At 33.6% G+C, this 22,667-nt stretch overlaps 8 protein-coding genes across 8 annotated transcripts; all 8 read right to left on the bottom strand.

The window, feature by feature from the left end:
* Positions 1-2,180, bottom strand: LOC130670352 (uncharacterized). The gene is made up of 4 exons (XM_057473726.1): positions 1,854-2,180; positions 1,587-1,782; positions 1,423-1,488; positions 1-192 (listed from the first exon to the last, which is right to left on the bottom strand). The coding sequence occupies exons 1-4, from the start codon at positions 1,866-1,868 to the stop codon at positions 110-112; spliced, it is 360 nt and encodes a 119-aa protein (XP_057329709.1). The 5' UTR covers positions 1,869-2,180; the 3' UTR covers positions 1-109.
* A 965-nt stretch (positions 2,181-3,145) lies between these two features.
* LOC130669635 (uncharacterized) lies at positions 3,146-5,308 on the bottom strand. The gene is made up of 2 exons (XM_057472628.1): positions 5,253-5,308; positions 3,146-4,207 (listed from the first exon to the last, which is right to left on the bottom strand). Exons 1-2 carry the CDS (start codon positions 5,262-5,264, stop codon positions 3,308-3,310), a joined length of 912 nt encoding a protein of 303 aa, XP_057328611.1. The 5' UTR covers positions 5,265-5,308; the 3' UTR covers positions 3,146-3,307.
* Positions 5,309-5,742: 434 nt separating this feature from the next.
* LOC130669715 (uncharacterized) lies at positions 5,743-7,966 on the bottom strand. Its single transcript, XM_057472746.1, has 3 exons — positions 7,885-7,966; positions 7,564-7,824; positions 5,743-6,038 (listed from the first exon to the last, which is right to left on the bottom strand). Exons 1-3 carry the CDS (start codon positions 7,891-7,893, stop codon positions 5,895-5,897), a joined length of 414 nt encoding a protein of 137 aa, XP_057328729.1. The 5' UTR covers positions 7,894-7,966; the 3' UTR covers positions 5,743-5,894.
* Positions 7,967-8,697: 731 nt separating this feature from the next.
* Positions 8,698-9,819, bottom strand: LOC130669682 (MAGE-like protein 2). The gene is made up of 4 exons (XM_057472701.1): positions 9,736-9,819; positions 9,548-9,662; positions 9,315-9,484; positions 8,698-8,994 (listed from the first exon to the last, which is right to left on the bottom strand). The coding sequence occupies exons 1-4, from the start codon at positions 9,745-9,747 to the stop codon at positions 8,872-8,874; spliced, it is 420 nt and encodes a 139-aa protein (XP_057328684.1). The 5' UTR covers positions 9,748-9,819; the 3' UTR covers positions 8,698-8,871.
* Positions 9,820-11,959: 2,140 nt separating this feature from the next.
* On the bottom strand, positions 11,960-13,315 carry LOC130669616 (uncharacterized). The gene is made up of 3 exons (XM_057472603.1): positions 12,933-13,315; positions 12,408-12,855; positions 11,960-12,336 (listed from the first exon to the last, which is right to left on the bottom strand). Exons 1-3 carry the CDS (start codon positions 12,954-12,956, stop codon positions 12,032-12,034), a joined length of 777 nt encoding a protein of 258 aa, XP_057328586.1. The 5' UTR covers positions 12,957-13,315; the 3' UTR covers positions 11,960-12,031.
* Positions 13,316-14,766: 1,451 nt separating this feature from the next.
* On the bottom strand, positions 14,767-15,852 carry LOC130669693 (probable serine/threonine-protein kinase DDB_G0271682). Its single transcript, XM_057472712.1, has 4 exons — positions 15,779-15,852; positions 15,656-15,711; positions 15,335-15,594; positions 14,767-15,273 (listed from the first exon to the last, which is right to left on the bottom strand). Exons 1-4 carry the CDS (start codon positions 15,788-15,790, stop codon positions 14,939-14,941), a joined length of 663 nt encoding a protein of 220 aa, XP_057328695.1. The 5' UTR covers positions 15,791-15,852; the 3' UTR covers positions 14,767-14,938.
* A 677-nt stretch (positions 15,853-16,529) lies between these two features.
* LOC130669894 (uncharacterized) lies at positions 16,530-17,743 on the bottom strand. The gene is made up of 5 exons (XM_057473038.1): positions 17,713-17,743; positions 17,392-17,637; positions 17,134-17,330; positions 16,831-17,068; positions 16,530-16,773 (listed from the first exon to the last, which is right to left on the bottom strand). Exons 1-5 carry the CDS (start codon positions 17,728-17,730, stop codon positions 16,678-16,680), a joined length of 795 nt encoding a protein of 264 aa, XP_057329021.1. The 5' UTR covers positions 17,731-17,743; the 3' UTR covers positions 16,530-16,677.
* A 1,492-nt stretch (positions 17,744-19,235) lies between these two features.
* LOC130670077 (uncharacterized) lies at positions 19,236-21,572 on the bottom strand. The gene is made up of 4 exons (XM_057473253.1): positions 21,460-21,572; positions 20,425-21,382; positions 19,892-20,365; positions 19,236-19,829 (listed from the first exon to the last, which is right to left on the bottom strand). Exons 1-4 carry the CDS (start codon positions 21,469-21,471, stop codon positions 19,315-19,317), a joined length of 1,959 nt encoding a protein of 652 aa, XP_057329236.1. The 5' UTR covers positions 21,472-21,572; the 3' UTR covers positions 19,236-19,314.
* Between the last annotated feature and the right edge of the window lie 1,095 nt (positions 21,573-22,667).

The raw sequence follows: 22,667 nt of genomic DNA on the forward strand, positions 1-22,667 counted from the left end.
CCTAAAAGTTTATTCTTTAAACCCAGACCTAGAAAATAATCCAATGCATGTTTTTTATTTTAAAGTTTTTTATTTAGCTTATGAGTCATAGTTATCATACATATTTTACTTAATGGTAGTCGAAGTCTAGGTTATCGTAGTGCTCGTAATTATCTGGGTGATAACGATAAGGCAATGAGTGGTCTTCATAAACTGTAAAAATAAATTTAATATTTATTTCTTCATTATTTTTATTTTTTTTTTTTACTACTGACGGGCGGGAAAAATTTTAAAACCTCCACAGAAAAAAATAATTTCTGGGCGCAAGAATTTTTTTGGATTAGGGGAGGGTGGGGCAGAGCGGCCCCCCTAAGCCAATTATTATTTTTTGTGGCTTTCAACCATAAGATCACTTTACTTTTGTCCTATTTCAAACAAATTTATGGACATTTTGCCAAAATTCTGAAAAAAATTTTTTTTTTTGTGGGGCAGAGCGGCCGCCTTCAAAAAGTGATAAAAAAAATTTTTTTTTTCGTTTTTGTTTTTTTTAAATTGTTTTCATCATTAAGAATGTATTTCTTTCTCTTGACAACTATTTTTGGTTTTATATTACTCGAAACAAATTTTTTAAAGCGTAAAAAATCGTTCACTCTCGATTACCTTAATTACTAACTGTTATTTAATAAAAAAAAAAATCAATTCTATAATTTTACTTCATTTCAAAAATTTATCAACTAAAAAAAAAAATTTAATTTTTATAAATTTTTAGTGACCAAATTTGCCTCATACATAAAGAAACGGCCGAAAAATATGAAAAAATAATTTTTTCGGAAGTTTCGGCTGGTCCATTTTGCCCCAGGTGTTATGCGTAGGGCTAGAAATGTGGAATTATAATAATTTTTTTTTAATTTGACGATAAAAATATGAAAAAATCACTTTTTCAAAATTTTGGGCTTGTCCATTTTGCCCCAAATGTCATGCGTAGGGGTAAAAATGCGCAAACATATCGGATTTATAGTAATTAGTCGAAAAAAAAAAAATTTTTTTTTTGGTCAAAATTTCAGGGGGGCCGCTCTGCCCCACCCTCCCCTATAAATTGAACACAAAAATTTTCTTGGGACGAGAAAATATTTATTGACTCAAAAAGTTTTTTTTTGCTCTGAGAAAGTAAATTGTCGCTGTAAGAAAATTTCTGTTTTCAATTCATAATACAAAAAATTTCCTGGGGCGAGTAAAAAATTCTTGTGCCAAGAAATCTTTTTTTTCTGTGCCGAAAAAAACTTGACACCCGAATCATCTACCAAATTTAGGATGACCTATTTTGCCCAGCCTCCGTGTAGAAACTAAATAACATCCGGTATCTTATTCCAAGGTCGGGAGTTCGATTCCCGCTCAAGGTTTTTTTTTTAAATTGGATGGAAAATTTTTTTTAAGATTACTTACCATCCGATGAAATGTACGAATGATCAAATTGATGATCTGGAGGGTCAATAAACTCAAATTTGTGTTCTAAAAATAAAAAAAAATGTCAAGTTCAGTTAAATAAATAACTCAACACAAAATCAATTAAAATTTTTCGACCCGGGATATTTAAAAAAATGTCTGACCATGAATGTGCTCATGACCGTCATCTACTTGCAGATCTTTGGGGATCGGTACCGATAGATGATTTTGTACTTGAACATTTTGGTAACTCGTAGCACCGTGGCCATGATAAACGGCATTGAAGTACGGGAAATGTGAATGAATTTTGTTGGCAATCAATCCAGCTTCCGCAACGACAACAACAACAGCCAGGCAAAGCTGAAAAAAATCCCTCGAAATTTAAAAACCAAAGATGACTTGTCTAAGTAAATAATTAAACCCGCACTCACAATAATCTTAGCCATCGCACTCTCGAATAACACCAGCACTAGACTAAAAAATCGATGGCTCCTGGATTTTATACCTCACGCACAAATTATTTCGAAAGCATGTGAGTACTGAATTCCATTGCCGGATGTTTACAATAGACTACGCACGGCATATGGGAAAAGAGAGATATGGACCTTGTGTAATACAGCTTATATACATAATAATAATTGCAACACTCATTACTCTCTAAAACTAAATAAGTGAAAATTTCACTAATTGAAATAGTGATCTTAAAATTCACTACAAAATTAGTGATTTTGAATTAGATTCACTAATTCATTAGTGATTCCCCGGATTCTACAATGATTACTAGTGGCGCCTCGCTTAAGGACTTTTTATTCTATCGTTGAATTATCAAATTCAGGGCAAAATTAATTACGATAATTTTTAAATACAACTGAACAGTATTAATTCAAGTAAGTTAATTAAATAAAACCTAATTTAGTTGCTAAATAATACATCTTGTTATTTTTTAATAGCTTTATATTTTTACTCCAACTTTTTTTACCGAACCTGAATCAAAACCATCATTGACAATAGATTCAGGTTATGAGTTATAATTATGATATAAATATTTACCATATAAAAGTAATTTTAATTGTTAATTTAGTCGATCAAGTTGCTAAAAAAATTTTATAATCAATTACAAATAATAATCATAATAATAATAATATTTTGATACAATATTATTAGCAACGATACAATATTTTTCCAAATAAATCCTCGTCAACAAGTGAATTAGTACATTTTTGACTAATTCAATCAGTGAAATTTTCACTAATTCTATATGTTGTTTTTTTTACTAATTCAAAAAGTGAATAGTCACTAATTCATAGTCGTATACTTTGGACAATTTAGATTAGTGAATATTCACAAGTAATTAGTGGTTTTTCACTAATTTAGTTTTAGAGAGTAGCTTCGATTACTGCTCGACAAATTATTTTTCTCATAATATTTAACAACAAAATAATTAAATTTCTCTAAATCCAAGAGGAAACTAATTTTATAAATTATCTCCACAACTCACCGCTGTCGAATACAAAAGTGCGTGCAAATATATATAATAAATCTGCGTGATATTGTTGTGAAATATCTTCTGGCAGACAATGAGATTTCTCATGGGATAGGATGTCAACACCCACGAAATACGTAACAAGTCACATCAAATCGTAATAAAAAAACCTTGAGAATAATATATCTATTGTTTATTTATTTACTTTATTGCCATTGTTATATATTTATTCAACGTTGCTAAACAATATTTTTTACAAACATACAGAGCAATAAATTACCTGCGTAATTACCATATATTTTTTTTTTGCGTTCAAGTTTTTATTTTTCTTGTCAGAGATCGATACATAAAAAAAAATACTGTGTTTATAAATAATTATCGGAGTGTTTTTAATTAAAATAATTACGGACAGGGAGCAGGATGACCGAGATGTTTAACGATAGGTGAGACGTGAGAGTGCGTGGGCAGATAATGAACTTGCGGCTTTATGTAAGAGGGTGGAGGGACATGAATAACTTGGGGCTCGTGATGATGGTATGACTCCTGGTATTTATAAGACTCGTGATGTTTGTAGGAATCGTGACAGGGCTCACACTTGGGTGACTCCTTGTAAACTATCCCAGGCTTGCTGTAGTAGTGGCTTGGGGTGTGATAGCTCTGGTGTGCGTTGTAGTCGTTCAAGTATTCAGACTTCATTGGCTGGTGATAGGAGGGTGCGTAGGCGAACAAGGGCTTCTCGTAACCGATGTGTTTTGGGTACTGCCACTCTGAGCTATGGTGAATAAGCGGTTGCTGGTGGACAATAGGTTTAGATGGTAAATAATGGTAGTCGGGTTTGGACACGTGGGGTTTTATATAGGAGACAGTTTGCTGGGGTACGTAAGATTGGTAGGTTGGTTGGTGAATCAATTGAACTGGTTTGTGATGCATCGGTGGTCCGTAGACTGGTTTCGGGTATTCTGGCAGTTTGTAAACTGGTTTTTGGTACTCGGGTAGTTTGTAGACTGGCTTCTGGTACTCTGGGACTCCGTAGACTGGCTTGGGATGCATCGGCGGTCCGTACATTGGCTTAGGGTGAGCTGGTGGTCCGTACACTGGCTTCGGATAGTGGATTTGAGACATCGGCGCATGGTAATGCGGATAAAACGGCGGACATGGCGTAGGTGAGTGCGAGTGGACCAAATATCTCTTCTCTTTGGCTGTCTCTGGTGAGTCCTCGGAGGATTTGAGTGGAGATATTTTGTCACTTTCCACGGGTACACTCGTTGCTGTCACTGCTACTAACCATATTGAGCTAATTATCTATCAGAATAAATATTAAAAACATTTTAGTTAAAGCAAATAAAATTTAAGGGGGTATTCTGGTCTAGAAAAAAAAAAAAAAACGATTTTTTTTTTTCATGTTTTCATAGTTTAACTATTTAAGAATATGTCTACGAGAGGATTTTTCAAAATTCAAATTATTTTCGGAGAAATAAGTATTTTGCTGAGCTGGCATCCAAACCAGTTGGGCTGCAACTAATCGAACAAAAGACATAATGGATTCTCCGAATACCTGAATCTATATTTCTTAGTAAGCCCTTTTGTTCCTATATATATATAACGAGGAAGGTCCGATGTATGCAGCAGGAATGGCAGATTGAATAAATGTAAGTTAAAAATATAATTTTATGACTTAGACTGCAAAAATTTTACTTGAAACTTTAAACGCGTTTTTCTCAGAACTGTCTTTTTGAATCTGATACCCATGATTTCTCAGGTTCTACCGAACCGATTTACTTGAAATTTTAAGAGAGTCTTCTTTAGGGACTTGTCTATAGTCGGAACTACGGCCATCCCCAAATTTTCATTTTTACTATTTTTAAAAAATCGAAGAATGTCCAAAAAAGTGGTACAAAATTTTTTTTTTCTTTAGGCAGTCGGCATTTTGTCAAAAAATTTTTTTCCAACTTTTCCGTAGTTCCGGCCATTGCGACATTATTACAGATTAATAATCTTCCTTATTTTTTGGTTTCAGATTGCTAGGAGAGTTAAGATCGTGGGTATGGTCAAGCACCAAATTTTTGAGACTCCCCACTTCATCAGCTGATAATTAACTGAATTTTGAATTTTTTTTACTTTTTAATTTTTTTTTGTATGCTTCTCATGTGAATAAATAATATATAAAAAAATTGATAATTAAAATATTGCTTGCTTTTTTTTTACAGCACTTCAAAAATTACCTAAAATTCATGCCTCTAGACCAGAATACCCCCTTAAAAACTTTAAAAGTCGGATCAGACTTGAATTAAAATTAAATTTAGTAAATAATTTAGTGTTATAATTATTAAAATAAATGTAAACTTACAAATAATTTCATAGTTAAAAATATTGCCACGGAAAAATAGTAAAAAAGATGACGGATTGAACGCAACTGAACTCAGAGATAAACTTCTCTGGACTTTTATAACTTTGTCTGACATACGGGCGCGGTTGGCAGTCTCTAATCCGCGACCCACCTAACGAAATTCCCTTAACGGGCAAAAAAACTATCTGAAACAACGCGAACAACGACAACGGGGACAGTGACGCAATTATTGCTCCGGTATTTCCTGAATAAATTCTACTACTGCCATAAGAGCTTACCCTCCGGCGAAGGGATTACGTCTTAGCCTTTTTTACTGGAAGAAAAAAAAAACAGCCTCGCCTGTACGTGCCTACATTTTATGCTCCGAACCACATAATGATACGAATTGATGTCATTTCAAATGAAATTAATTAATTCCTTACGCAATTATTCGCGATCATAAAAATAAGTCGCGGCAATCATTTTTTTTACTCAATATTAAACTGTACGCAGTATTGCTCACAGCAATTAAATTATTTATTTATATAATTATTTACATACATTTTTATATTTTATATATCTAGTACGCAATTGAATATAATTAATTAATTTTTGGTGACACAGTTTATTTAATTAATAAATTATTTATTTATTTATTTATAATTAATGGCCTCGTCCTTTGGATTTGAACTGATGGTGAAAGACGTATTTGTAAACAGGCACATGGACCGGATAAGGCTTTGGTATTGTCACGGGAAAACGTTTCTCAATTGTGACAGCGTATGGTTTCTCTACAATGAATGGAACCTGCGGAATGAAAATATAAATTTATGTATTTATTTTCTAAGAAGGATGAAAAATTCAAAATTAATTGATTTTTTATTAGAATTACATCAATTAAACATTTGAGATATCGGGCAAGTCGGGCGGAGAAAAAATATATCACAAAAGTGGAGGAAATTTTTTTTTTGCACGAGACAGTGTCTCGATTTTTCATAGAATTTGTTGGAAGACGATTTTGATGGAAAACATGTTCTCGATTGGAAGTTTTCAGCCTTTGGAGATGTCAAGTCGCTTAGATGGCAGTGTTACACGTTTCAAAACATATCTACTCAAGGGAAGTAACTACAACTCTACTCACTCACAACTTCCCGAGTCGAAATTTAGAGCCTATATAGCCCTCTAGCCCTAAATAGATCCGATTTAGAGCCCTGTAGTCCTGTAGCTCCGACTTTGAACCCAGAGGTCCTAACATTCACTGAGAGGTCCGATTTTGAGCCTTCAAGTCCGACAATATTAGTCCCGTAATAAATTTGGATTCATTATAATTGAATAATTTATGATGATTATTATTAATATTATTATTATTACAATAAACCAGGGCTTACAGGCCCTAAATCGGACCTAATTTTAATTTTCATCAGGTCCTAGATTGAGCCCGCAAGTGCCGAAAACGAAAATTTGAAGCACCTCAGGGACCAAAATCGGACGTAATTTAACATAGAAACAGACTCTATTTAGAGCCTCCAAGTCCGAAATAGGTCCGACTTTAGAAGGCTCTAAATGGGCTCTAAATTTCGACTCGGGTTTACTCAGCCTCAACTCTACTCACAGTTTTTTTTACTCAAGTTTAATTCTACTCAGCTATATCTTTCCTCAGCTTAAATTAGACAGCGACAACTCTACTCACAAAGAACTGCTATTTGATCGATAGGCTAAAATACCCTAGTAGAGTTGTACCTGAGTAAAGTTGAAGTTGAGTAAAAATGTAACTGAGTAGAATTAAACCGGTGACACGATCGATGACCCAAAGACAACTGATCCCCGACAATTGATCCCTGCGACGATTGATCCGCCGATAAAATATACTGACACACATATAAATGTGAAAAATTTGTGTGTGAGTACATTTTTTATGTTACACGCACACAAAATTAGTGAAAAAAGGGCGTAATTTTTCACATTTATTTGTGTGTGAGTATATTTTATCGGTGGATCAATTATCGCAAGGATCAATTGTCGGGGATCAATCGTCTTTGGATCAACGGTCAGGTAACCGTTAAACCTGAGTAGAAAAAACTGTGAGTAGAGTTGAGGGTGAGTAAAGTTGTGAGTGAGTAGAGTTGTAGCTACTTCCCTTGAGTAGAGATTTTTTGAGTAGAATTGTAACACTGCCGCTTAGATAGTAAAAAAATTCAATATAAAATAAAATTAATTCATTTTCGTATTATAAAAATGAGTTGAATATATTTTTTAATGACTCGTTGATCTTTTAATTTCTCAGCAATTGAGATTTGTACTTTCAATTAAAATAAATATATAATTTCCTTACTTGTTTTTCAACGACAACAGGTTCTGGTTTTTCAACGGCAATTTCCACGTGTTTAACAATTTCAAATGGCACTGGATGAGGAATTGCCAGTTGTACTGGATAAGGCTGCGGTATCGGGACTCCGATATGTTCCGGAACCCGAACGAAAACTGGATAAGAGATCGGCAAATCAAATTTATTGATAACCGGCTCTTTACTTTCCGTTTCATACGAATCTTTCTCGAATGCTGACGTTATCGCGACGAATGCCGCCAGAACAATCTGTTTTATAACAAAATCATATTAGTTGAATAATAATAAATTAAATAACTTCTCACTTACCGTTTTCATGTTTCAATTACGCAAATAAGTATCTTGCGACAAGTGTACGACTGAAATATTTCAAAGTCACGGTCAACTCTTATATACTATCGCTTATATACTTTCACCCTTCTCTGTACATTGATCTGAGAAAATCTATTTTTCAAGAAAGCCATATATTAGTTTTCAATCGACTACTGAGATTTAACACGTTCGCAAAAAAATTAACAGCTTTTTTTATTTTTAATGTAAAAGTAAAAGTTCCGACATTTTTTTTTTTATTCATTTTTATCTAGTGGAAATTAAATAAAATATAAATAATTGATTATTTTGTCGAGATTTTCTAAAGGTCTGAAAAACAAGCGACCTAATTTTGCAACTCACTCTTAAGAAATTCAAAAAAATACCGATTTTCTAAAATTTTCATAAAATCGCCGACTTAATAAAATAAATTAATAATTAAAAAAAAAATGGATCGTAATGTTAATTGTTAATGTCAATTACTAATCAATGAAGAGAAAGTAAATTGAAACTTTCTAAGTTTATACAAAAATTCAAAAAAATTTTAAAAATAAAATATATCAAATTAAATAAAATAATTATAGATTTTAATTGCGCCAACTTTTATTCCGCTAGTGAAGATTTTAATATCTTTCGCTCTGATATTAATTATAATTTATTTGATTATAAATTATGAAAAGTACTAATTTCGATTCGTATATATGAAATTAAAATGACCTTGAGATTTAAATTAACAGCTTAGTAATTTCAGTGAAAGTAATTATTATTTTAATGAAATAAAATTAATGAAGCGGGAAAAATAAACTACACATGTTGGCATTATGATATGTGATAAAATTTATTTTAATAATATATATTTATAGTAACAACTCGCAACAATGTGGAAGAAAAACATAACACTGTACATTGTAAAGTTAATTAATTAATTAATTAATTAAAAAAAAATGACTAAATATAAATAATAATATGTGATTAATACTGGATCATTTAGTGCTTGTGGTGGAACACGTGCTTGTAGATGGGTACGTACACTGGATACGGCTTGTTAACAGTTATTGGGTACTTTTTATCCACGTACACAGGATACGGCTTCTCCACGACAAAGGGTACCTGCAATTCAATAATTCATTCACATTCACTTTTTTCTTTTATTTATAATTAATAGTAATTATTTTTCAGTCTCTTCAATTAATTTCCAGTATTCAGTTATCCTCGAATTTATTCTATAATTTTAATCCCACTGATATCTATAATTTTAGAAATGAACTGAAATCCTTTTGAAAGTTAATTAAATTTTTTTAGAAAATTTCATTATTTTACTCAGCAATTTGTGAATTTTTATTGATAAATTCTCCGAAGTTGCATTCAAATTTTTTAATAAAAAATTTCGTACAAAATTTTTTACAGAATAAAAATAAGAGACTAAATACCTTTTTTTCAACAACATAAGGTTCATGTTTTTCAACAGGAACGTCGACATGCTTGACAACTTCAACAGGATAAGGCTGTGGAATTTGTATCGGCACATGATACGGCTGCGGTATCGGTATTCTTATTTCTTGGGGAACTTTTACCGCCACTGGATGTGGTATCGGAATTGCTAAAAAAAAAAATTTGTCAGTTTACAAAAAAAAAAAAATAGAAATTGTCACAAAAAAGTTACCATATTTTTTGTAAACTGGAACTTCGACAGGTTTTATTTTTTCTTCATACGTATGGGACTCATGGTAATCGCTCGCCCTGGCGATCGTTATTAGAGCTAGAGTTCCTATCCAAACCTAAAAAAAGTAAACTTCAATTACTTCTAATACTCAAAGTGAAAAACTAGAATTACTATTAAAACTGTCTTACAATGAAGATCATAATGAAGGACGCGAGTATCACGAGATAGTGACTATCACTATATGAACTACTAGCTTTATATACGTCCGATGATTCTCTTGGTCACCTTTCACTATAAATATATCTACCACTTTCGCCCCTTTAAATTACATCCGCACACAAAATGTACATTTATCAGACGACGCCTACACTCACCCAACTCGGGTAAAAAAATTTCAAGCCAAATAGATATTAAAATTTTTTCTCGGCCGAAAAGTCGCTGGTAATTATGCCTGAAAAAAACCCAAAATTGGCTGACTCAATTCATCGGTCAATTTTCGGGCTCTTACAATAAAATTCTACAGCTTCAGCAAAATTTCGGCCAACTTTCAGGCTTTTCCAATAAAATTCTATACACGGAAAGAAAATTATAGCAGCGGTTCCCATAATTTTGTGAAATTTTTTCCTATACCATCATAGGAATTACGACCATAAATTATGGGAGCGGTTCCTATAATTATAGGAATGTTTCCCATAATTATAGGAATAGTTCCTATAATTATGGGAATGATACCCATAACACTATAGGAATGGTTCCTATAATTATAGGAATGGTTCCTATAATTTATAGGAATACTTTCTTTAATATTATGGGAATCATTCCTATAATTTATGGGAATGGTTCCTATAATTTATAGGAACTTTTCCCATAAATTATAGGAACCATTCCCATAATATTATGGGAATGGTTCCTATAATAGTATGGGAACTATTCCCATAATATTATGGGAATGATTCCCATAATGCAATTGGAATGGTTCCTATACCATTATGGGAATCATTCCCATAATATTATGGGAATAGTTCCCATACTATTATAGGAACCATTCCTATAATATTATGGGAATGGTTCCCATATTATCATGAAAAAATTAATTTAAAGAAGTGTGGTAATCACTTCTACAATACACAGAAATATTATTAAACATAAAAACAAAAATTCAAACATTGAAAAAAAAAATCGTATTTGGCAAAAAAACATTAAAATTTTAAACAAGAATTTTTTGTCAGCACAAAACATTCAAGAAAATTCAAATTTTGGGAAATTTCTACACTATTGTGCAAAAAAAAAATTTTATGATATTATAGGGATGGTTCCCATAACATTATGGGAATAGTTCCCATAATATTATAGGAACTATTCTCATACTATTATGGGAATGGTTCCCATAATATATGGGAACCATCCCTATAGTAGTATAGGTACTATTCCCATACCATTATGGGAACCATTCCCATAATGCATAGCAAAACTTCCCATAATTTTCTTTCCGTGTAGTTTCGGCGGCATTTCGGCTGAATATTTTTACCCAGGCAAAGACTGCACACCGTTTGAGAATAAAACAATTAGACAAACTCCCCGTTTAAATTTTCAGCTATTCTATAATTGCTAAATTGCCCAAGTAACTGCGGAAGTAAGCGGTCTTTTGAACGTGCCATACTTCAAATGAGTACTGTGCCTTTCAAATCGTAGGAAAAGATAAATGAGGTAATTTAAATCTAAAAGACCTCAATATTACCGTTTAGTTTTATCATCGATCTCGGCAAATTATTTATTTAGAGTGATTAGAAAGGCTTTGGGAGTTGATTTTAGATATATCCTTAGTACAATACCCCAGACAATCCTTTCTTTCTCTTCATCTTGCCCCCGCGAAAAGAGATTGTCTTCTTAACAGCTGAAGTAGACCCACTATTACATCGGTGTGACTGTGGTCTTAACTTTCGCCCACATTTTTTTTCTTTCGCGTCTTTCCGCCTTTTCTTCGACACCGGAACTATCACCAATCGGTTTAAATCTCATCACTTTTTATTTGGCGAAAATTTTTTTCCTTCTTCTAAACATTTTACTAAAATTATTATTTCCACTTAAAATAATTATGAAATCGTTTCCTACACTGGGCGCAAAATGCTGCTGATTAAAAAATGATTGATGATGAGAAAGCGTAATTTTTTTTTTTAGCAAATTATTCTTTTATAAACTAAGAATTTTAATAAACAGTTTAAGGCTCATTATATCAATTGAAAAATAATAACAAGTGCTTTTATAAATACGTGCTCGCTGGATAAAAGAATCCATTTATAAATACATAATTTTCGATATTAATCATCAGTCTCATAAACATATCACTCATTGCAAGCGAGTAAAAAAAAAACTTTCACTCTACTGGGGATTAAAATAACGTTCAAACAAAAATTACAGCAACAAAAATTTATTTATTTATTCATAAATACAAAAAACAAAACAACAATATAAATAACAATTAGATTATCCATGATAAGACTTGGCATGATGGTGGATCGTTTTGTAAACGGGAATTTTAATCGGATATGGTTTTTCAACAGGCACCGGAATGTGTCTTTCGACGGTTATTGGCACGGGTTTTTCGATCGGTACCGGAATGTGTTTCTCTACTGGATAAGGCACTTTTTTTTCCACAGGAACCGCAATAGTCTTGATAACTTGGATCGGTACCGGATGGCCCACTGGTACGCCCACCGGATAAGGCTGGGGTACATTTACTACCACCGGATGTGGAATATGGATCTTAACCTCATGTGGTACTGGTACTCCTTCAACAAACAAAAAAACCAAATAATAAACAAACCAATAAACCCGCGCCTAATTTCGAAATTAGACTTACCGATTTCCTTGTAAACTGGTACAGTGACAGGTTTAGTAACTTCGACATGCTCAGACACGGGGACATGATTTTCACCATCGAACCCATGGTCATGATCATAATTATGATCCTGCTCATAATTATGCTCATTACCCTGATTATGATCATAATTATAATCATCATTACTAGGCTGATCATTCAAAGATTCTTGGTCGTAACTTTTGAGCTGGGATGAGTACTTTTGTTGGTCGTCTTCACCATAGTGTCCAGCGGATGGTTGGAAGCCTCCTTCAGTCCGCCGTCCAAATTCGCTGCTGTACTCAGGATTTTGTATGTTATCAGACCGTTCCAATTGTGGCTGATGCTGTTGTTGGGTCGCATAGAATGGCATCAAAAATTGACGACCGTACTGATCGGTCAGCAGAATCTGTATCGGGAACGCAGATGCCCATGTCATCAGTCCAAGAACCTCAACAACAAATTTCCACAATAAGTAAATAAATTATGTATGTACAAATATATGTCCTGATTGACAGTAATACTTACAAGTATGTAATAAGTAGAATACATATTTTGCCAACAAACTTGTCTAAGTAAAGTTGTACTAAAACTGATACATCCTCGGTAAATTCGCGTCTTAATATACCGCGATGCCTTTCACTGATGGTCTCAAACATTTAATATCGCTCACAGCAACACTATTTGATATAGTGTTATTATTTATATATATATTTGTGTTGATATAGTTTAGTGGCAATTGTTTTTATGGTTACTTGCATACATATATATTTACGGCTGCTTTACTCCGTCTAGTTAACTCCCTGCTGATTTTGTAGATAGTACTTTTGTCTAATAAAGAACAAACGATTAACGCGTACAGAGAATTTCGATTAATCGAAATGGGAATAGGAGAATTTGTGTGCTGAGGTGGTTGCTCTGAGCGAGGAGAGAAAGGATATTAATGTAGAGTACCGGCGGTGTGTTGTTGCAACGAGATCCAAACAATCACTTCCTAGCAGCCTTCACCGTGAAAATTACAGCGGTCATTAACACTGACCGTTACTTATTGTAAGTACGGGTATAATGACCTTGGATTTTTCCATTAACAATTTTTGAGGCAATTACGCATTTTGATTTTGATTTTAATTATAATTATTAGTTTTTTCTTTATTTTTATTCGCTTGGTTGTTAATTGAGTGGGCTAATTATAGGCTGTCACCTGTAGGTGTGACATTAATGAATCGCTGTATGGTTAAAGTAGTGTGTAATTTTTTATGCAATTAAAGTAAACTGATGGTTAAAAGGATTTATGTTTGTGAAGAGAGCTGAACGTGTTCTATTTAGTACATGTGATTAATAATTTATTTTTGAATTAATTTTTTAAATAAATTACATAGCATTAGAATAATATACTCATATATTAATAGAAATTAACGATCTTAGATCTTAATTTAAAGGTACAGTGGCTGAGATAAAAATTCAAGATATCGTAGGACTGTACACGGAAAGAAAATTATGGCAGCGGTTCCTATAATTTTGTGAAATTTTTTTCTATACCATCATAGGAATTACGACCATAAATTATGGGAGCGGTTCCTATAATTATAGGAATGTTTCCTATAATTATGGGAATGATACCCATAACACTATAGGAATGGTTCCTATAATTATAGGAATGGTTCCTATAATTATAGGAATGGTTCCTATAATTATAGGAATGGTTCCTATAATTTATAGGAATACTTTCTATAATATTATAGGAACCATTCCCATAATATTATGGGAATGGTTCCTATAATAGTATGGGAACTATTCCCATAATATTATGGCAATGATTCCCATAATGCAATTGAAATGGTTCGTATACCATTATGGGAATCATTCCCATAATATTATGGGAATAGTTCCCATACTATTATAGGAACCATTCCTATAATATTATGGGAATGGTTCCCATATTATCATGAAAAAATTAATTTAAAGAAGTGTGGTAATCACTTCTACAATACACAGAAATATTATTAAACATAAAAACAAAAATTCAAACATTGAAAAAAAAAAATCGTATTTGGCAAAAAAGCATTAAAATTTTTAACAAGAATTTTTTGTCAGCACAAAACATTCAAGAAAATTCAAATTTTGGGAAATTTCTACACTATTGTGCAAAAAAAAAATTTTATGATATTATAGGGATGGTTCCCATAACATTATGGGAATAGTTCCCATAATATTATAGGAATAGTTCCTATACCAATATGGGAACCATTCCCATAATGGTATGGGAACTATTCTCATACTATTATGGCGATGGTTCCCATAGTATATGGGAACCATCCCTATAGTAGTATAGGTACTATTCCCATACCATTATGGGAACCATTCCCATAATGCATAGCAAAACTTCCCATAATTTTCTTTCCGTGTACAAGATTTGAGTTTAGACTAAAAATTATTTGATTTCTGATTAAAAAAAATATTTATTAACATTAAATTATAAAAATTTTCTAATTAATTACATAAATAAAATTAACTACTTAAATTTAAAAATAAATTTAGCCTTTGTATCGCCTTTCGCGACCGCGAGGACCGCGACCTTTTACTTTCCTATGGTAAATATTTTTGTAAATCGGGATATGAATGGGATAAGGCGCTTCGACCGGAACAGGAATCGGCTTTTCGATGGCTATCGGCACTGGCTGTTCCACCGGAACCGGAACAATGCGCTCCACTTCATACGGAACCTTCTTTTCAACCGGAACAAAAATTGTTTTCATCACGGGATACCCGACCGGCTGCATTACTGGCACGTGGACAGGATAAGGCTGCGGCACTCTGACTGCTACTGTATGCGGCACCTGTATTTCCACGGGCTGTTGATACGGTACCCCTGCAAACAGAACTCGTGTTCACGAAAACAATAGCAATTAAATTTAATTAAAATCTCTTACCGATGTATTTGAAAACTGGGAGCGCAAGCGGTTTTGTTATTTCAACATGTTCATTTATTGTTACCGGTCCTTGTGACTGATGATTATGATTATAGTTCCAATTACCCGGGTTTGATTGCCGCAGGGACTGATCATTAAATTCGTTATTAACTTGCCCAGCATAAAAATTGTTTCCATTATTATTATTATTGTAATTAAAATTTTGTCTCGAATCTTCTGGCAAATCGTTCGACTCGATATTCCTCAAATAATTTCCATGACTGAAAAAATTAATTAACCGTCAGTTGAATAATGAAACTTATTTATTTCACAAAAACTTACTGCTGCCACTGTAAATTATCCGACTCGTGGGCGAGAACGTTTGTAACCAAAAAAATCTGTTTCAAAAAATTCATATTTTAGAAAAAAAAAAATGATTATTTTTAATTGCGATAATGAACTTACGATTAAAAACATTGATAGATAAATTAACAGAACAAAATTGATATATTGATGTAAAGTCTAAGATAAACTAGTGTCCAAGTATCGAGCACATGTTTTTATAACCGGTGCAGAGCTTTCTCCCACCGTGTATGTCATCAAGATCTTGTATGTCTATTTTTATTTAAAATTCTTCAATATTGAAATAAGATCATAACTATTCATTACACTTTCAAACCTGAATTTTTAAAAAACCCCAGTAGCGTTAATTAATTAAAAAAAGACAGTAATTGTCCGTCTGAATTTCTAAATTACCGATTTATTAATTATTAATTTTTTAATTTTATTTATTGATTATTTTGATTGTCGATTAAAAGCGACAGTTATATCCAGAGAAACTGAAGTTATTTATTTTTTTAATTATTGTAATTTAGAGTTGACGATAGAAGAAATGAGTGTGACGGTACGCTCTGGAGAAGAAAAGAAGAGCGACAGTGAGAGTGTTTACACGCACACAAATAAAATGCAGTTGTAAAAAACGAGTGCACATACTTGAGAGGAATTAAGTGGATGTAATAAAATACTGGGTAAAAAAAAATATAAAAAATGGGGATCGAAAGATAAATAAAGCAATGAAAGTGCATCGCACGTGAAAGGTAGATCAGATGATTCATTTTATAAATATATATATATATATATATATAGGTAGATAGATTTGTGATAAATAAATTATAGTCTTGTGTGTTATTATAATTATGATAAATTTTTATTGACCATCGAATTAAGACATTTTCTATTTAAATGCAAAAAAAATAAAAATAATTCCATACATTTCTAAATGCCCAGATACAAGAAATATAAAACCACCACCTGATTAATAGACTTATTAATATATTTTGTTGTAATATATTTCAAAAATAATTTTATCGTCCCCAGGGCGGGTAAGTTGACTTTGAAGCGGCGGCATGTTGGACTGCGTTAGCAATCGCGTGTTCTTTAGCGGCGACGATGTCACGAACCTGAAAAAAATTTTTGAATTTAGCAGACTGATTTTTTGTCACTTGGGCAATAGGTACCTTGGCTTCTTTTTCAGTCTGTGTGATTTGCTTGTCGACTTCCTGTTTGCGAAGTTCAGCGGCGGTGTCCGCGGCATTGCGCTGAATGGCTGCAGCAGCAGCTGTTTCGCGAGCCGCGGCAACTCTTTGAGCGGCTGCCACTGAATCTTTTAGGGAAGCTAATCTCTGTTGAAGTGCCACCAGTTGTTGGGCACTTGCTCGTGCTTCGTGTTGTGCTTGTGCTGCTATTGCTTCTGATCTAATTACAAAAAAAAAAAATTAGTAAATTAGTAACAGATTAATTAGTGAATTTGAATAAATTACCGCTGAGCAGCTTCTCTGGCAGCGGCTTCTTTGGCCAAAGCTATTTTTTGTTGAATAACTGCCGCTTGTTTTGCCTCTGATACGCGATGCTGAGCCACGAGGACATTGTGATTGGCTTCTTTTGCCGAGTGAATCGCCCGTATCACTTCCGGAGGGTAACTTATGCTTGGAGTACTTGGATAAGAGTCTTTTAGAGCCTGAAAAAATCAAAGGTTATTTTCTGTAGCAATTTAAATAAATAATTATTGTCACAATTACTTGAAGGGCAACGTTGTGAGTTGCCTGAGACTGGACTTGGCTCAAAGCGAGGTCTGAAGAAAAATGTCCAGGCCAAAACGCGCCTCCGAAACCAGCAGAATTCCAGGGCTGACCAAAAGCCGGAAGCACTCCGACGATGTCGAAACCTGGCGATCCCAAGAAAGCAACTCCGCGCTTTTCTTTTTTCGTTGACTCGGAATTCGATTGATCGCTTGTTACACTTGCGACTGCTACGGCCACCAAAATCTGATAGACGAACAACAAAAAGTTATTTTTCAAAATTTTATTTGTACAAAGTATAAGAAAGATTCCGAGTACTACCAATAAGACAGTCTTCATCTTGCTAGATTGTCCAGTGATGGATACTGATGCTCTGGGTATGTCAACCAGAGTATATATACCCCAGAGACTTTGATGTCATGGCTCGAGTAATCAAAAAATTAATTATAAAATAGTTAATTATTATTTTTATATATCGAAATTATAGACTGAGATTTATAATGACGATTAGCTGGTGACTGTAATATCCAATCTTCAATATAAGTCCACTCCCTAACAACTCTGATTGCAGCTTATTGATCAATGATCTAACTACTTCTATCAAATTGGAATCTCACCCGGAAGAATTGGATTTTTATTGCTCAACAAAACCCAAAGACACGACACAAGACATATATTATTTGTTTCCTTAGAAAAGTCATCACTTGGAGAAATTTTTAGAAAAAAATTTTCACTATTTCCAACAGAAAGACGACGGAAGTAATAAAAAACAATAACTAATGGATAGAATCAACAAAAAGTTAACTGACGGTCGTAATCTTCAGTAATTAGTACCTAGAGCCCTTTGAATTCTCGTCCTTAGGGCCAAGGTCACTAAGATTTCGACCCTGAGGATTTCGAAATTAGTCAATTAATAATAGGCTTAAGTTACGTGGGGACAACTTTCACGCCTGCGTAGAGGGTTGGTGGGGAAGGGGAGAAAGATTAAATACTTAAGGAGAGGAAAGAAATGTCAGTAGGGGAGGGTGGGGCAGAGCGGCCCCCCTGAAATTTTGATCAAAAAAAATTTTTTTTTTTTCGACTAATTACTATAAATCCGATATGTTTGCGCATTTTTACCCCTACGCATGACATTTGGGCAAAATGGACAAGCCCAAAATTTTGAAAAAGTGATTTTTTCATATTTTTATCGTCAAATTAAAAAAAAATTATTATAATTCCACATTTCTAGCCCTACGCATAACACCTGGGGCAAAATGGACCAGCCGAAACTTCCGAAAAAATTATTTTTTCATATTTTTCGGCCGTTTCTTTATGTAAGAGGCAAATTTGGTCACTAAAAATTTATAAAAATTAAATTTTTTTTTTAGTAGATAAATTTTTGAAATAAAGTAAAATTATAGAATTGATTTTTTTTTTTTATTAAATAACAATTAGTAATTAAGGTAATCGAGAGTGAACGATTTTTTACGCTTTAAAAAATTTTTTTCGAGTAATATAAAACCAAAAATAGTTGTCAAGAGAAAGAAATACATTCTTAATGATGAAAACAATTTAAAAAAAAAAAAACCAAAAAAAAAAATTTTTTTATCACTTTTTGGCGGGGGGCCGCTCTGCCCCACAAAAAAAAAAAATTTTTTTCAGAATTTTGGCAAAATGTCCATAAATTTGTTCGAAATAGGACAAAAGTAAAGTGATCTTATGGTTGAAAGCCACAAAAAATAATAATTGGCTTAGGGGGGCCGCTCTGCCCCACCCTCCCCTATAGATTTAAAGCTCCAGCGATTGGAAATGAGTTAATAATTAATTTTAAATATACAAATTTTTTATTTTATAAACACAAACTATATTAACAAATAGTCTACAATTAAACGATTAAATACATAAATTTATTTGGTTTTTATAATTAATAGCTACAGGAAATTAACCGTCGGGATCGTTTAGTCCACGATAATTGGATTGCGGATTGTCGTGGTAGTAAAACGGCAGTACCAGTACGTTTTCAACGGCCGGGGATTCGTCTAGTGACTTGGACTGTCCACTGGGAGCAGTAAATTGCTTTGAGGTTTGCTTCCTCAATTCATGATTCCTTGAAGCCTGATTCCTGGAGTTTTTCGACGAGTTAGTCGGCTTTGACGGTTCAGTGGTTTGTTCATTATTGAAGCTACTCGTCCGCGAAATCTTGGGAATTTTGTAACCAAAGTTCTCCACGGGAAATTGGGATGTCGAGTCTTGGTTATTTTTTTCGACGATGCTGTCGTAAGAGATGATTTCGCTATTTGACGATTCATTTGCAGAGTGGTCTTCATGCGGTTTGGTTTGTTTGCTGTAGTAACGTTCCCTTCCCCGAGATCTGACGGCTTTTCGTCCAGTCGGAGCGACTTTCGGCTTAGGATTAGTTTCGTCGACGCTTGGAACTTCTTTTACATGCTTGTACTCTGAAAGAAAAAATAAATAGTTGGCAAAGTTCAAATTTCGAGTAAAACAAATGACTAAGTACCTTCGCGGGGGAGTTCATGTTGATAAGATTCCTCGAAATCTTGTTTGAAATCGTGATCAAAGTTATGGAAATGAGGCCGCTCGAAATTATTCCTCTCGACGCTGAATTTCTGCTGACTTTCCTCATCATTGTTATTAGAATTTTCTTCGTGGTGGTAATTTTCATTCGAAGCTGAAGAATATTCTTCAGATGGCTCGTAAACTTGTTTTTCACCTTCACTGCTGCTTGTAACTCCGTACCGGGGAGGTTTTTCTATCACTTTCGGCGGACGAGGCCTCGAACTACTGGGCACAGTAGCCACGCTATGGACAACAGGTATTCTAGGTGCTTGAGACAATTTTCCGAAGGCGTTGTCGTACGAACTGAAAATCGAAGACTCTGGTAACTCGAATGGATTTCGATTCTGATCAGTTTTCACTGACTGAAGTTGTTCGAATGATTCTCCAGAGGCTGGTACTCCCACAGGCTTAAAATCTATAAAATGCTCGTTAATTATTTCTGAAAAGCAATTAAACGTTTAAAAGACGACAAACCTTCTTCGGAATCATCATCTGGAAACGGCATCTGCGGTTTTTTACCAATCACTTCAACGTCACTCTTTATTCTACCAAAAGGTTGGGAATGATAGATAGGCTGTGGAATAGCAGCGTGAAAGTGTAATTGCGGCTGTGCAGAAAGTAGCTGATAATTATCATGGCTCCTTATTTTCGAGGCAGCGGTCGCCGGTGAGTGAGCTAAATTAGTTATAATTGTAGGGTGAATTGGCGGGTAAGCTTGGAAGTTTTCTACTGAAGAGACTACAGAGGAACCCGTGGGATTACCATAAGATTGATAAGTCTCGTCGTAAGTCCTCAAGGCTCCAGAAAGTTTTGGGTTACTTTGAAACTGGGGTGGACTGATGGGTTTGAACCCTCCGGATGTTAGCTCTGGAGTTCCAAACGAGGGTGACGCTGATATTGATTTTGTCTCTAGGTAGTCTTTGGCATATTGACCCATAGAACCCGACACTGGACGTGAGCTGAATTTGGTCAGCTGTCCGTCATCGAATTTCGGAAACGAGTTCGAGCCCGTGTACAAAATGGGAGCTTTTTTAGCGCTAGCAGCGAAATTTTTGAAGTAAGCCTTCGATACTTGGGAGTTTTCCGGAATTAATTTGAAAGAATTTATTTCGTAGTGCGGAGTGAATGCTTTTATTAATGGGGATTTTGTGAAGTCACTTTTTGGAAAACTGTTACTAAAAGACGCGACCGTAGGCGCGCTTCGTACCGCGTGTGAATTTAAGCTGGTCTCGAATGGACTAAAAGACGACGGCGATGAAATTTTAACACCATTAGATAAATAATAATTAGATCGACGCACTTTAGTTTTCGGCAGTTTAGTCGCTTTAATTCCGGAGGTTTTAGATCCCGAAGGAGCCGAAATTGTCGAGGGGGTTGTAGTAGAATTTTGATTGGCAGCGACAACTCCAACCAGCAGTAAACACCAAATAATCTGTAAACACCACTTTTATTGATAATTTATATATTTAAATTAAAAAGATGATAATTATTCAAGTTCACTAGACGTACCCTGATGACCATTGTTCCAGTACTAGAGATCGAATCTCACTAGCGGTATTTCTACTATTTCTTGATCTTTTATATTGTTAGACTTAGTGATGCGAAACGTCCAACTGCGCACCACACTTTTCTAAATTAAACAAAAACAATCTTAAAGAAAGAGAGATATTTTATACTATTTGTATTATAGGTCTGGTGAAGTCTTTGTAGTTTATTCTTATACAGAAGAGATTTCCGTTTCCAGTGAACCGTTACGATTTATTATTTCCATTTGTTGGCATGGTAATTTCGCTTAAGCGCTTAGTGCCATTGGCAAAAAATATTTTCGAGAAAATCTATAAAACACTGGATGATTTCAAAGATATTAAAATAAATCGTCCACAACATATTTATATATATGTATATCAGTTAACATATTTATTTACAGTATAAATCATTATATACTATACATTATTATTATCATTATTATTTAATATTGTAAATAAATCGTCTTATCAATTAAAATTACCTGATAATTATTTATAAAATAACTTAATTTATTTATTTATTAAATCAATGATTGAAGTATTTTGTGCTTTGGCAGAAGCATTAATTTGTACATTTTGCGAACCAATTTAATCTTTGGAATTAAATTTAATTATTCAACTAATTCTCTAACGTTAAGATAAAAAAAAATTAAATAGGGGAAGGGGGGGGGGCAAAATGGGCCCCTTAAGAAAAAAATTTTCAAATCCTCAGTTTTTTTTACTTGTATTACTTTTTTTTACTCCCTCTCCAAGTATTTGACGTTAATTTGTTCTGTCCATTAAAAATAAAAAATTAAAAAATGTGGGGCAAAATGGGCCCCCCTCAAAAAATTTTTATAATGCGAGTTTTTCAGCTTGTTTCACTTTTTTTTCCTTCTGCTGAGTTTTTGGTGTTAATTTGCTGTGTCTATAAAAATTAAAAAATCCTGAAAAGTTGGGAAAACGGGCCCCCAACGAAACTCAATGTATGTTTGTCGCTTGTTTTGTGTTTTGAAACTTTTTGCTGTGTGTTTAGTATAAAAAAGAGTTGATAATGAAAATTTGGACCTAAAAATAACTTAATTTCATTACTTGATTGCTTATATTTTAATTATTTTCGATTATGTAAAATAAATTGTTTTTGAAAAAAATAATAGTTAGTAATGCTGTTGAACTCGTGACCTAGTTTGCCTCTTATCATAATTCTTTAAT

Source organism: Microplitis mediator, chromosome 6 (genome assembly GCF_029852145.1).
Source record: "Microplitis mediator isolate UGA2020A chromosome 6, iyMicMedi2.1, whole genome shotgun sequence".
Taxonomy (NCBI): domain Eukaryota; kingdom Metazoa; phylum Arthropoda; class Insecta; order Hymenoptera; family Braconidae; genus Microplitis; species Microplitis mediator.

What these genes read in the sequence shown, in the direction of transcription:
- LOC130670352 (XM_057473726.1), bottom strand. An exon ending in CGGTCATGAGCACATTCATG is followed by an intron (nt 1,489 to 1,586) that starts GTCAGACATTTT and finishes TTTTATTTTTAG; the next exon opens with AACACAAATTTGAGTTTATT. An exon ending in TTCGTACATTTCATCGGATG is followed by an intron (nt 193 to 1,422) that starts GTAAGTAATCTT and finishes TTATTTTTACAG; the next exon opens with TTTATGAAGACCACTCATTG.
- LOC130669715 (XM_057472746.1), bottom strand. An exon ending in CTGTTGTCGTTGAAAAACAA is followed by an intron (nt 6,039 to 7,563) that starts GTAAGGAAATTA and finishes TTCATTCCGCAG; the next exon opens with GTTCCATTCATTGTAGAGAA.
- LOC130669682 (XM_057472701.1), bottom strand. An exon ending in TCCAGTTTACAAAAAATATG is followed by an intron (nt 9,485 to 9,547) that starts GTAACTTTTTTG and finishes TTTTTTTTTTAG; the next exon opens with CAATTCCGATACCACATCCA. An exon ending in CTTATGTTGTTGAAAAAAAG is followed by an intron (nt 8,995 to 9,314) that starts GTATTTAGTCTC and finishes ATTGAATTGCAG; the next exon opens with GTACCCTTTGTCGTGGAGAA.
- LOC130669616 (XM_057472603.1), bottom strand. Translation starts at nt 12,956, where the DNA reads ATGTATTCTACTTATTACATACTT. An exon ending in ATTCTACTTATTACATACTT is followed by an intron (nt 12,856 to 12,932) that starts GTAAGTATTACT and finishes TTTGTTGTTGAG; the next exon opens with GTTCTTGGACTGATGACATG. An exon ending in ACCAGTTTACAAGGAAATCG is followed by an intron (nt 12,337 to 12,407) that starts GTAAGTCTAATT and finishes TGTTTGTTGAAG; the next exon opens with GAGTACCAGTACCACATGAG.
- LOC130669693 (XM_057472712.1), bottom strand. An exon ending in GATAATTTACAGTGGCAGCA is followed by an intron (nt 15,595 to 15,655) that starts GTAAGTTTTTGT and finishes TAATTTTTTCAG; the next exon opens with TCATGGAAATTATTTGAGGA. An exon ending in CCCAGTTTTCAAATACATCG is followed by an intron (nt 15,274 to 15,334) that starts GTAAGAGATTTT and finishes TTCTGTTTGCAG; the next exon opens with GGGTACCGTATCAACAGCCC.
- LOC130669894 (XM_057473038.1), bottom strand. An exon ending in GCCAGAGAAGCTGCTCAGCG is followed by an intron (nt 17,069 to 17,133) that starts GTAATTTATTCA and finishes TTTTGTAATTAG; the next exon opens with ATCAGAAGCAATAGCAGCAC. An exon ending in AGACTGAAAAAGAAGCCAAG is followed by an intron (nt 16,774 to 16,830) that starts GTACCTATTGCC and finishes AATTTTTTTCAG; the next exon opens with GTTCGTGACATCGTCGCCGC.
- LOC130670077 (XM_057473253.1), bottom strand. An exon ending in AGATGATGATTCCGAAGAAG is followed by an intron (nt 20,366 to 20,424) that starts GTTTGTCGTCTT and finishes AGCATTTTATAG; the next exon opens with ATTTTAAGCCTGTGGGAGTA. An exon ending in ACATGAACTCCCCCGCGAAG is followed by an intron (nt 19,830 to 19,891) that starts GTACTTAGTCAT and finishes TTTTTCTTTCAG; the next exon opens with AGTACAAGCATGTAAAAGAA.